Raw genomic sequence first — 11,890 nt, forward strand, 5'->3', positions numbered from 1 at the left:
GTGGTGAGTACAATGTATCATCACTAGGAAAGTATCGTATGAAGCATGGGATCAGACATGAGAAGATTGTTCCCTATACTCCACAGCATAATGGAGTTGCAGAAAGGATGAACATGACGATTGTTGAGAAAATTAGAAGTATGCTTTCTTACTCCAAGTTGCCTAAGTCCTTTTGGGGGGAAGCCATGCGCTCTGCAGTCTATTTGATTAATAGATCTCCTTCAGTGCCACTAGATGGAGATATTTCACATAAGGTTTGGTCAAGTAAAGAGGTAACATATGACCATTTGAGAGTCTTTGGGTGCAAGGCCTTTATGCATGTACCTAAAGAACAAAGAACTAAATTAGGTGATAAAGTTGTTCCACTAATATTTCTTGGCTATGCAGATAATGAGTTTGGTTACAAGTTGTGGGATTCAAAGAATGACAAGGTTCACAGGAGTTGTGATGTTGTCTTCAGGGAGGATCAGACAATCGAAGATATTATGGAAGCTTGACAGCTAGATGTTAGTGAAGGTGGTGCTAATGCGCCAACCTTTGTAGAACCTTAGCCACAGTCATTTGATTATGGTGAGACTGATGAGAATCCCGAGGAAGCTGAAATAGAGGTAGACGAGCAGCAGACAGGTGACTCTTCCATCCAGGATCAGGCTGATCAAGGGCATGATTTGGAGGAGGAGCTTTCTTCTTAAGTAAAACCAGTTGTAGAGCCAACTGAGGAGCAGTATGAGAGAGGTAAGTGGACCCGTATTCCATCCACTAGATATCCTCCTGATGAATATGTGATGTTTACAGATAGTAGGGAGCTAGAATCCTGTGCAGAGGTACAAGCAGATGTGCATAGGGATGAATGGATGTGAGCCATGTAGGAGGAGATGAATTTTCTACATAAGAATCATACTTATGACCTGGTGGAGCTACTAAAAGGTAGAAAGGTGCCATAAAATAAGTGGGTTTTCAAACTTAAGAATGAAGGCCAAGGCAAATTGGGATATAAGGCCAGATTAATGGTGAAAGGCTTTAAGCAGGAGAAAGGCATTGACTTTGATGAGATCTTTTCACCTGCAATGAAAATATCATCTATCAGGGTGATACTTGGTTTGGTGGCATATCTAGATTTGGAGTTAGAGCGGTTAGATGTCAAGACGACTTTCCTTCATGGAGATCTAGATGAAGAATTCTACATGGCATAACCACAAGGTTTTGAAGTTGCTAGGAATAAGCATATGGTATGCAAGCTGAGGAAAAGCTTGTATGGACTCAAGCAGGCACCTAGGCAGTGATACAAGAAGTTTGATGATCAGTTGTAGATCATTGTGTTTATATCAAGGAGTTCTCGAGAGGTAATTTCATTATCCTATTGTTGTATGTAGATGATATGTTGATTGTTGGGCAGGATAATCACTTGATTGACCAATTAAAGAAGGATATGATCCAGTTCTTTCTTTGTCATGAAGGACTTGGGTCCAGCACAATAATTATTGGGCATGAGAATCACTCGTGACAGGAAGGCCAAAAAGTTGTGGTTGTCGCAGGATAAATATGTTGAAAAGGTGCTAAGGAAATTCAACATGAAAGATGCCAAGCCAGTTGGCACTCCTTTAGCAGAGCATTTCAAATTAAGCAATGAGCAATGTTCATCCTCAACAGATGAGCATGAGAGAATGGAGAAGATTCTGTATGCTTCTGCAGTAGGGAGTCTTATGTATGTCATGGTTTGTACCTGCCCAGACTTAGCTTATGCAATTGGTGTGGTGATCAGGTACTTATCAAATCCTGGCAAGGAGCACTGGGCAACCATGAAATGGATCCTCAAGTATCTAAAAAGTACTTTTAGTTATTGTTTATGTTTTGGTAAATCTAACCTAGAGATGCAAGCATTTGTTGATGCAGACATGGCAGGAGGTTTGAATTCCAGAAAGTCTCTTTTTGGTTGTGTTTACTTTTGCAGGGGGGGCTGTATCTTGGCAGTTCAGATTGCAAAAGTGTGTGGCTCTCTCTACCACAGAGGCAGAATACATTGCAGCGATAGAAGCCTGCAAGGAAATGTTATGGATGAAGAGTTTTCTTCAGGATATAGGTCTTAGCCAGAAGGCCTATGTGTTGCATTGTGATAGCCAAAGTGTCATACACTTGGCAAAGAATTCGGCTTATCACTCAAGGACCAAGCATGTTGATGTTAGGTATCATTAGAAGAACTCTACATACATGATGACAAAGTCTCTACCAAAAAAGAAGCATGACAGGCTCAAAGACTTGGTAGGGATGACTGCCTTTTAGACAAGGCTCTAGGTTGTTTCTCTATTACAGGTGTGATCCCTCTCTTGATGCTGGAGGGGGAGTTTGTTGGGTCGGGTCCAGCTTCAAGAGAGGACCCGACCCTCACCACCTTAAGTGAGGCGAGAAAAAGGAGGGCAGCGGTGTGCCCTATTTCATTCTTCACAAAACAAAAGGGAGCTTCATGGTGAGGTTGAACAAAGAGAAGAAGAAGAGTGAATCAGAAAAGGGGAGCATGTTGCAGCGTTGTGACGTGGAAGAATATCATTAGTAGAAGAAGAAAGAGAGAGAGAGGGTTGCACACTTGGGTGATCTCTTTTCTCATTTTTTGGGGGGTTTTTCTTTCAAATGGATAGAGGTGGTTATTTTCACCTCTTGTGATTATTTTTTTCTGTAGAAAATAACAAAAAGTGTGTTGTTGGTGTATTGACTTTGATTTAGTACATAAGTTTACCTTGCTTGTGGTTTTTTACTTTAAGATTGGTTTTTTTTTTTTTTTACGTAAACCTGTGCTCACTCATTTTCTACTATATTTCTACAATATCTTTGCTTTACATAGAAATTATAGCTTGATATCGGTGCTAGCAGTTGGAGTTGTTTATTTTCAGCAACACCTTGCAAGTTTTTTCATTAAATCAGTTTGTTTAAATTGTTCTCTTGATGCTCTATGTTGTATGGTATACATAATTTCATTTGCATATATTTGTGATGTCATGAGACATTAACATGCAGCTATAAGTGAGAACAAAACCGATTTTGTTGAAGTTGATAAATCTGGTTTGGTGAGTTTTACATAACTGGGTTGTATATTTCAAGTGTTTCATCAGGTCCCGGGTATGAGTGCGATGGTACCGAAAAAAAGCAAATGAGGTGACCCAACGTCCTCGAGGCAACCGATTTGATGTGCTTCATGGGGGAGGAGGAGGCTGATGAAAATGGTAAGAAGGCACAAACTATCGCTGACAAGTCTGGTAGGAAGCTACCAGCAGAGAGTCTGGAAGACATGATGGTGAACACCGCTTGCAGTACAGGTACAGGTACAGGGATGATTCAACAGACATCACAAGGAGGAAAAGTTGGGAAACAGTCAGAACAACGGGAAGGGTCATCACCGGCATATCGCGATCCTCGAGCCTAATTTTGCTGTGCCTGTTTTAGATCAGAACCAATATACTTGACCTCTGTTTTATGCATATTCAAAACCAAACGAGAGATTATCTGAATCTAGAATTCACCACCTCGGCATGTTACCCATGTGGTCACTAAGGTCCTGTGCCAAGCTGATGGCCCATGATCGAATTTTGCTGGCGCATGGGGGCAGCCATTGCTTTATCACAGTTGGGACAGGTGATCGTGTTCTCAACCCCTAGTTTTGCCTTGTAGGGAGCTGGGGGCCATTAAGTGACCTGGTTCTTTTCGAAGGTTCTCTGATCATAAAAAAATAAAAACTAAAATTCTACCACGCGTTCATAGTCGGATCTGAATTTAAAACCAGACCCATTGAATGAACTTCAACCCAAGGTCAGTTCAACCCTAACTAAACCCATGTCCAATAGTCCTAGGGATGTCAATGGATTACATTTATCTGATATCCAATCATATTCCAAATCGGATTAGTCAGATTTGGTTAAAAAAACTGAATTCAAAAGGTAATCGAATTTGGATTCAGTTTGGGATTTCACAACCGAATCTGATGATGTTCATTATATGTACTTATTCAGATTTGAAATTAGCTTTTTTTTGTTCATCCAAATCCCAATCTCAATCCTAGTCTGATTAGCCAATATCCAATTAGTCGAATTTAGTTCTGCCCCGAATCCGAGCCCTTTGCATTCGTGGCCATACACGTGGGAGAGCCCACAAAAGTAAAAGTATCCAATCCATCAAAGCCACGACTTGCTCTATAAACATGCGGATCTAATTTTTCTTTCTGTCTTTTAAAATAAATAAATAAATAAAAGAAGAAAAGAGTGGACCAACAACATCCCGGTTGGAAGGAAGTTTTCCAAAATACGTGGACGCCAAGTTCGCCTTCTTTCTTAGCCTGCGACTCTACCAACCCGATACGAAAAAAACGGTTTTGGATTTGATAAGGAACCGGCAGATATTGCCCGGATCCTGCGTCTGTCTGTCCTGACTCTCTCACTAGGACGCTCAATCGGGTTGAGACTTTGGTGATACCGGACCCATCATGTCGTGACCTGGACTCAATGCCAGCTGGGTGTGTCAATGAGTCCGGTCTGTATCTGATACAGGACACGACCCGAACTTTAACACCCAAGTACGGACATAAAAATGTCGACCTGAACATTATTGTGGTAGACCTGAGGGTTGTGATTTTTATCAGATATCCAACTCGCCTAAGTTTGGCCCGAGTATTATATATATAGCAAATATAAGTTACTTAAATTATCGAGATTCGGGTTTGAAATTTCATTTTCTTAACATAGAAAACCTGAACCTGAGTCTGGCAACTAATTATTTGGGCGGGTTGAGGTACAATCTAATGGGTTGGATACATGACCCGTTGACAGCCTTATTCCTACAACAATCCTGCTGAGTCCAACTTGCGGATCAAGTCTTGTGTTGAAAAACCAAACCTGATCCAAAATCTGATCTTGAGCTATTGCAAATGGAAGGACCCATTGGATGAGTATACGGCCAAAGCTAAATGGTAGCCAGCAACAGTGTGACAAATATCATAAGATTTATGAAAAAATCACGAAAGTATCATGAGAAATTACCGAAAGGTTTTGAACTTTAATTTCTTGCGATATTTTTAAAAATATCATGATTTTTTATAGAAACATAAATATCACATTTTAACGTGATATTTGTTTTTATCGGTTATTTTTAAAAAAATCAGGTGCTTTATTTTTAAATATTTATATTTGTATTTTTATAAAAATTAATTTTTATCGCTGACATTTTACCGAAAACATGAGTTTTTCAAAAAAAATTTATTTCTTGCAAGTTTTTTGGCTGCGGATATTTTGTCGTTTTTAACTTTTGTCGCTATGGTTAACACCAACCCAGCAAGCGTTATCAATAAGAACCAGCTCGGTACCGTTCCGATTCGGTCTTCGATTACCAATCCCTATTCGACTCCTCTCTCTCTCTCTCTCTCTCCTGCATGAAAAGGAGACGGCCAACCATTCTCTCTCGGTCGCTCTGATTCCATGGCGTCGAGCCTATCGATTTCTTCACTCCCCTCGGCGACCATCTTCAGGAAATCATGCAAATCTAAGAAGTCCCACTCTGCAAATATGCGTTTCATGGCTTCCTCCGACGTCCCCGTCCCAGATTTCCTCTCATCAGATTGGTATTCATCATCTACTTTGCTTTCTCTCACCCTCTTAATTCATTGGATATTGTCCAAATGGGTTGGAATCATCCACTGGTGAATGAATTTTCTAGTTTTTTTTGTTGGGTGGTACCCAGCTATAGTGATTATTTTGATTAATCTACGCCTTTGGATTCATCCTTTCTGCCACCTAAAACCCACCATGCATATGTATATGATTGTGGATTTTGGTTCCTTTTTTGTTTGGGTTGAAGAATTTCAGATATTGGTTTGAAATTTACACTGATGATAAATAATACAATTGGTTGTGTATTTTGTGGAAAGCTTTTTATTGACAACACTCCTACTGTTTTCAGATTATCAGGTAGTCTTGAATGTATTCTGAGGATTTATGAGTGTTGTTTCTGTTAGAGAAGCATGCTATGCACTGTGTCTGCAGTTTGAATTTTATCTTGATAAAATCCGCCATTTAGCCCTCATATGTAAGATAAACATGGGGTGAATTGAAGATCATCACTTGTTATTACTACATAGTTATATTCACTAGTCACTATGCAAATATCAAGTTCATTCTTCCAAAACATGGAGTTTCCAAATTATTTCCTGTTTTAGTTCGTTATGTTACTCGAGTCCGAGTTCCCTTGTTCGCGTTTACTAAACTCATAGATCCATCTTATGATATTTATCTCATTTTGTTTCTGATTAACTTGGGAGTTTTGTGGTGTTTCTTTAATTACGAAGTTTGTAATACAATCATTGCCAGGAAAGCTGATCGGTTCGATCAATTTTACTTTAACTTCTAATGAGCAAAGTGGCAAGTGTTTTGTGATGTTCAAAATCGTGAAGATGTTTTAGTTTGCGAATTTTTTATTTGGTACAAGCAAATAAGGAACTGAATTAAGTGAAACTAGGTGCTAGATTTTACATTGAGTCATAGCTGGAATGATCAACAGAGATAAAGAAGAAGTTAAATCATACTTTCCCTTGCTTTTCTTACAGAAGCAGTAAAGTATGATCATTTCAGCCTGCCTGCTAGTTCACCCCCTCGGAACACCTGGGCATAGCATCCTTCCCACTCTGTGGGTGAATTCCTTCTCAATGGATAACACAATTTTCATTTGAGTTATTGATAGTCTAACTTGGAACATAGTCCACATCCATTCCCACAAGATACCTGTTTGAATAGCTCTATGAATTTCTCATCCTTCTCTATCCAAGGTTGATCATGAACCTTGATGAATAGGTTAATGTTTAGAGCCAAAAAGGCATATGCTAGCCCTTGGATGAACCAGGGGTGAGATGTATACAGTATTTAACTAATTTTATTTTGTTTGATTACTCAAATTACCTTGAATACCCCTGTGTATTTCTCATTAACATGAATATTTGATGTGGGTTGAGCAGTTTTTTCAGGTTATTGTAAGCATTAAGTTCTAGCTGCCCCTACTTACTGCAGTGGTAGGACAGTTCACATTCATTCCTCCTTAGAAGCATGAATTCTGGTTCTCCTATTATTTCATTTAATTCCTATGATTAACTCAATTTCTTGGCCTGAAGAACATTTAGGGTGTTTCACTGCAGTTTCCAGTTGGAAGAGAAATGGTAGGAGATAATGCAGCAAAATGAGAAGCATAGAAATCTTAAAGTAAGAGATGAATTTATGTGTAGAAGATAGGCAAGAATCTTTATGTGGCTACCACACGAGAAAATGAGATGCCATGGGAAGTGCATAGAATTAAGTTCAATAAACCAGCTTCCAGGAAAGCAAGTTACAATCTCACCGAGCTTCCAAAATGCCAAGTTCCTATGTACCAAGGAAGCTTCTGGTAACTGCCTTTCTGCCTAATTAATCATTTCAAGAAAGCATTTTCATTGTTAACTAGACCCAGCAGATGTTACTCCTTACTCCTGTATGCATCTGGAATACTTCTCTAGTGTATGATGCATGTTATCGATAATTGATGAGCAAAATAAGTACTAGAGATATTCCACCTTCTCACCAATTAAATCTATAAAGAAACCAGAGTCTGCTCTTCACTTTGAATCTATGATTGGAAGCTTTTCTTAGTTGGGATTGGCTTTGGTTAATCAAAGTTTTCAATTAGTTCTCTGTGTTCTCTTCTGCTTCTATTAGTTCACAACTTTTGTGTTTTACTTTTCTCCCATCCCTTATCCTCTCTTTTTCTCTCCTACTTTTAACATTACCAAAGAAGATCCTTTTATTCTTTGGAATTTAATCACTTTCTATTTTTCTCATTATCTTTTTTCTTGCTTTCCTGCTTGTTGCAATTCGATATAAATGAACTCAATTTTTAAATAGTTCCATGACTAAGTTAATATTACTATTTCCCTGTTATTGTGGTGATTGTTTTGAATTTTGGCCATTATCCTCATCAGTGCCACTATTATTACTTGCTCGTATCTTATCATTCTTATCGGTGTTGGTATTGCTATTTCTGTTATTATTTAATAGGTGGGTGTTGACGGAACACAAAATGATTATGTTCATTAAGGTATTAGGAGAAATGACCTCTGATACATGTGATGTTAATTCTTCTTACCTTAGGGCAGTTGTTCTAAACAGCCTAATTGTCATCATCCGACCAGTTAGCTCAGGGAATATATAGACATTCATGCTCGGATGAGAACATCGAGTAATGGACTGTCTATTAGTAACATTAACATTTTGTTATCACCTTTCATCAACCCAAAATTGATACAGTAAATAGCACTCCTCATGTCTAGCTGACGACTATGTGCAAAGATTCTTAGCATCTTGCTTTCAGAATTCCTTTGAACAATGAGATATTCCGATGATAAACCTGTTTACCACAAGGCAAATATTTGAGCAATCTAATTGTCACAGTCAGACTGGTTAGCTCAAGAATTATGCAGATCTTTTTGCTCAGAAGAAATCAGCAAATAATGAGTGCTCCTTTTGGCAAAATTAATATTTTGGGTTTCACCTTTCATCTACTCAAAGTTGATAAACAGGGAAGAATGCTCCTCACGTCCAGCTGAGAGGCTTGGGTTATATGGAAAGTTTCTTAGCATGTTGTTTTGGCGGTTCTTTGATCAATGAACATATATTCACATCTTACATCTTTGTGAACTCCAAGTAGGCAGTGAGGATGCAGCAAATGCAATCAATGATTCCTCATGTATTCATCTTTATCCATCAGTGAGTTCATGCTGTATTTACTTCTCACTATTTGTCTGTTCCATATCCTACATCATTGCATGAACCATAGTTGCTTTCAACACTTCGGAACATTATCAATCTTATTTCTTGTTTTGCTAGATATAAAGGTTTCTTTGCTTGATCTGACAGTAACATATCTAACAAGGCTATATTCAAGTGATAAAGTTATATTTATCACCATTCTAAATTTTAAGCTGCTGCTTGCGTTTATTTATTTACCAAGAAAATCATAACCTGTTCATTGCAGGATGGAATCTCACAGGAAAAGACCGATTGGCCCCAGGCTAAATGTAATCCTTTTCCAGTGACATGATAACAATAGCTCTAGTTAGTTCTTTTACAATTGTGTCACTTTGATAGGGTGTTGTAGCTCACTGCAGAAGAAGCTGTCCAATGTCAGCTTGATGCACTAAAGTACAACGATGAACCCCGGCAGGATCATGGCATCGAGGTGATGTATAGGGTAATGTGCATATCTAACTTCTCATTACATGAGAACAGAAGTGTTTTTCCTTCTCTCGTATGAAATAAAAGTACCAAACTGAAAATGGGACTTGTTTTGAGCAGTTTGCTGGCTTTGATCCTTTTGAGAGATCGCCGTACTTTGGGCCCTTCTTTGATTTGGGACAGGTCAGTAATTTTTAGGAAGCATGCTCTTGAAAAGTTGGCAGACTTGATTATTTCTCTTGTAGTTTATTTCAATGGAAGTCTTTAATGTCATGTAGTTTGAGAGATTCAGGAGAATATTTCATCATTCAACTTATCGTGTTTTGCTGGGTCACAAAGAGAGGAGGATCATGAGCAGTTTGCAGGTGGAAGAGGTACGTTATTCAATTATGACAGTTTTTTCATGTTAGTATCTTTACATCACTTTTTCAATGTAAATATTAGAGCTATCATTGTTTCCAGAACCTTTGACCTACTTTGGTGGAGAGTGGATCAGGTAAAACGTTTTATGTAAAACAATAGACACAGTTGTGATGCATGTCCTGTGTAGAGGGATCCACAGACTCTTTGTATGCTAAGCAAGGCAAGTGTCACATCTTCTGTTACCGCTTTACAATAACCTTGTAAACAGCTGTTTTATCTGATCCGCTCTCTGCTTTGGTGGAAGTAAATCAAGCTAGGCCTCAGTTCAAGTTAGAGGCAGGGACTCAATTTTCAGTCTTGAATCAACTGAGTTGTTATACATGACCCTGAATCATCTGTGTTCTGTGCCATTTATGAGATGGTTGCTTGATTTAGAATATTCCAAAAAACGATTACTTGGCTGAATTCTCCACTAAACATGCATTCCTAGCAATCAATACTGTATCTCTATATTCCTGATTTCATACATGAACTCGGAACAGAATCATTTTAAGCAGAGGGTTTGGATTCAAGGTGCACGACCAGAGGAGGAAGAAATTTTCCAGTTCACTATGGTCCAAGTAAGTGTCAATTAAGTTTTTCATACTGTACAACACTCTTGCATGACATCTTTTCCTCTTTTTTTCTGTTCTACTTTCACCAGAGGGTTGGTGGTTCATGGGATGGTTACTGGTTGACTGAGAGCCTACTTCATGATGGTGATGGATTTTCTGGTGGAGTAGCATACTGATCTAACTGTGATGCACACCTTGGGAGATTGAATGATGAGGATGGCAATGTGAATAATTTTATGTATAGTTGCCCATCAGTCATTGTATAGTTAAACTTGACTGATTTGTTAAATCATATTGTTACAAGCACATAGAGCCTTTGGAAATGCTTTATATTATACATAGAGTGATGCATAGCTGCTCAAACGGAGGTCACTCACGCTTAGCGTCCATTGTGCGGCGTGATGGACACAGCATTCTTTTTGTGTAAAAGAAATTTTTACTGGCGCCAAAATAGCGCCATTAAAAGTTTTTTTTTGCACGAAAAAAGTGCCCGCTAAGACTTTTACTGACGCCAAAATAGCGCCACTAAGTTTTTTTTTGCACAAAATGACGTTGAGCGTCCATCATATTGCGCGATGGACGCTCAGCATGAGTAACCTTCGTTTGAGCACTTAACGGGTGAGCAGCTACCAAATTGTGTGTATATATATATATATATATATATATATATATATATATGAAAGGGGGTGGGTCCTACCCCTTTTTTCATTTGGTTCTGTTAGGACCCTCTAAAATCATACTTTCCAGTGTGTTTTGTTTGATCTAAACCATTAGGTGTGTTTATCATTGCTTATTTACAAAGAAACAAGCTTTGTTTCAAATTGATTTGATGTAAAAATGTAAATATTTTATCATTGAATTTTAGTATAATATCAACCATTGATTTATTTTTTTTACCTTTTTAAAATACAATTGGGCATAAAAAAATATTAATAAAATACATATTATTTATTGAGTAAACAATGATAAATGCATCTAATGGTTACGATTTTTGAAATGTGTTAATGGGACCCAACGAGAAAAGCAGTGGGACATCTTCTTCTCTTTAATGGTGTGTTTTCCTAAAAACCCTATAATTTGCTAAAATCTATAATTCATGTAGGATCCAAGAAAATGACAATGTAGTTGACCACGTGAATAAAATGCTAGTAATGACAAATGACTTAGTAATCGTTGGGTATGTAATTTCTGATCGTATGCAGATATCTACTATTCTGCATAGCTTCCCATCTTCATGGAAGATTGTTCAAATTGCTGTTAGATTGAACTCTAAAACATAACACTATAAGAGTTGTCAGCTTCACTTAAAATTGATGAGCAATATATGCAGCAAGACAAGAAAAGCGAATTACATTTTGCTAAAGATGTTCCAAACAATAGTCGTAGTCTTTTCAGGTATTCACTTTTCAAAAAAAAATGTTTTTTAAAAGTATTAGCAAATTTGATAAAAAAAAGGGTCCAACATTTCACAAGCTCAGACGATCGCCTCCTAAGTGAAGTGTTTCAAGTGTGGAAAACCTGGATACTTTAAGAAAGATTATTGAACTCGGTCGAACAACAACAATAGTAAGAACAACAAGAATGACAAGGAAAAGGAGAGGTGTGATATAATTTGCGTGATATCAGAATGCTCATATGAGGACCATACACTTTTTAGTGGGTGGGTGAACTATGGAGCGACAC

General features: G+C 38.0%; 1 protein-coding gene across 5 annotated transcripts; it reads left to right on the plus strand.

Annotated features, from left to right (window-relative positions):
- Positions 1-5,344: 5,344 nt before the first annotated feature.
- Positions 5,345-10,513, plus strand: LOC149815148 (DNA-directed RNA polymerase subunit beta). Of its 5 annotated transcripts, none has more exons than XM_089988503.1 (7): positions 5,399-5,599; positions 9,031-9,073; positions 9,154-9,246; positions 9,351-9,413; positions 9,509-9,604; positions 10,136-10,213; positions 10,297-10,513. In XM_089988503.1, the coding sequence occupies exons 1-7, from the start codon at positions 5,457-5,459 to the stop codon at positions 10,381-10,383; spliced, it is 603 nt and encodes a 200-aa protein (XP_089844629.1). In that variant the 5' UTR covers positions 5,399-5,456; the 3' UTR covers positions 10,384-10,513. The 5 variants fall into 5 exon arrangements, with proteins under 5 accessions (XP_089844632.1, XP_089844629.1, XP_089844630.1 ...); XM_089988504.1 differs by having other exon boundaries at positions 9,154-9,234; XM_089988506.1 differs by lacking the exon at positions 10,297-10,513 and having other exon boundaries at positions 5,345-5,599; positions 9,154-9,234; positions 9,523-9,604; positions 10,136-10,187.
- The last annotated feature ends 1,377 nt before the right edge of the window (positions 10,514-11,890 follow it).

Source organism: Nuphar pumila, chromosome 15 (assembly GCF_984573655.1).
Source record: "Nuphar pumila chromosome 15, dmNupPumi1.hap1.1, whole genome shotgun sequence".
NCBI lineage: Eukaryota > Viridiplantae > Streptophyta > Magnoliopsida > Nymphaeales > Nymphaeaceae > Nuphar > Nuphar pumila.

Excerpts from the sequence above, each read along its gene's own strand:
- LOC149815148 (XM_089988503.1), top strand. The coding sequence starts at position 5,457 with ATGGCGTCGAGCCTATCGATTTCTTCACTCCCCTCGGCGACCATCTTC. Across the intron at positions 9,074-9,153 it reads CGATTGGCCCCAGGCTAAAT|CTCACTGCAGAAGAAGCTGT; the intron begins GTAATCCTTTTC and ends AGGGTGTTGTAG. Across the intron at positions 9,247-9,350 it reads GCATCGAGGTGATGTATAGG|TTTGCTGGCTTTGATCCTTT; the intron begins GTAATGTGCATA and ends TGTTTTGAGCAG.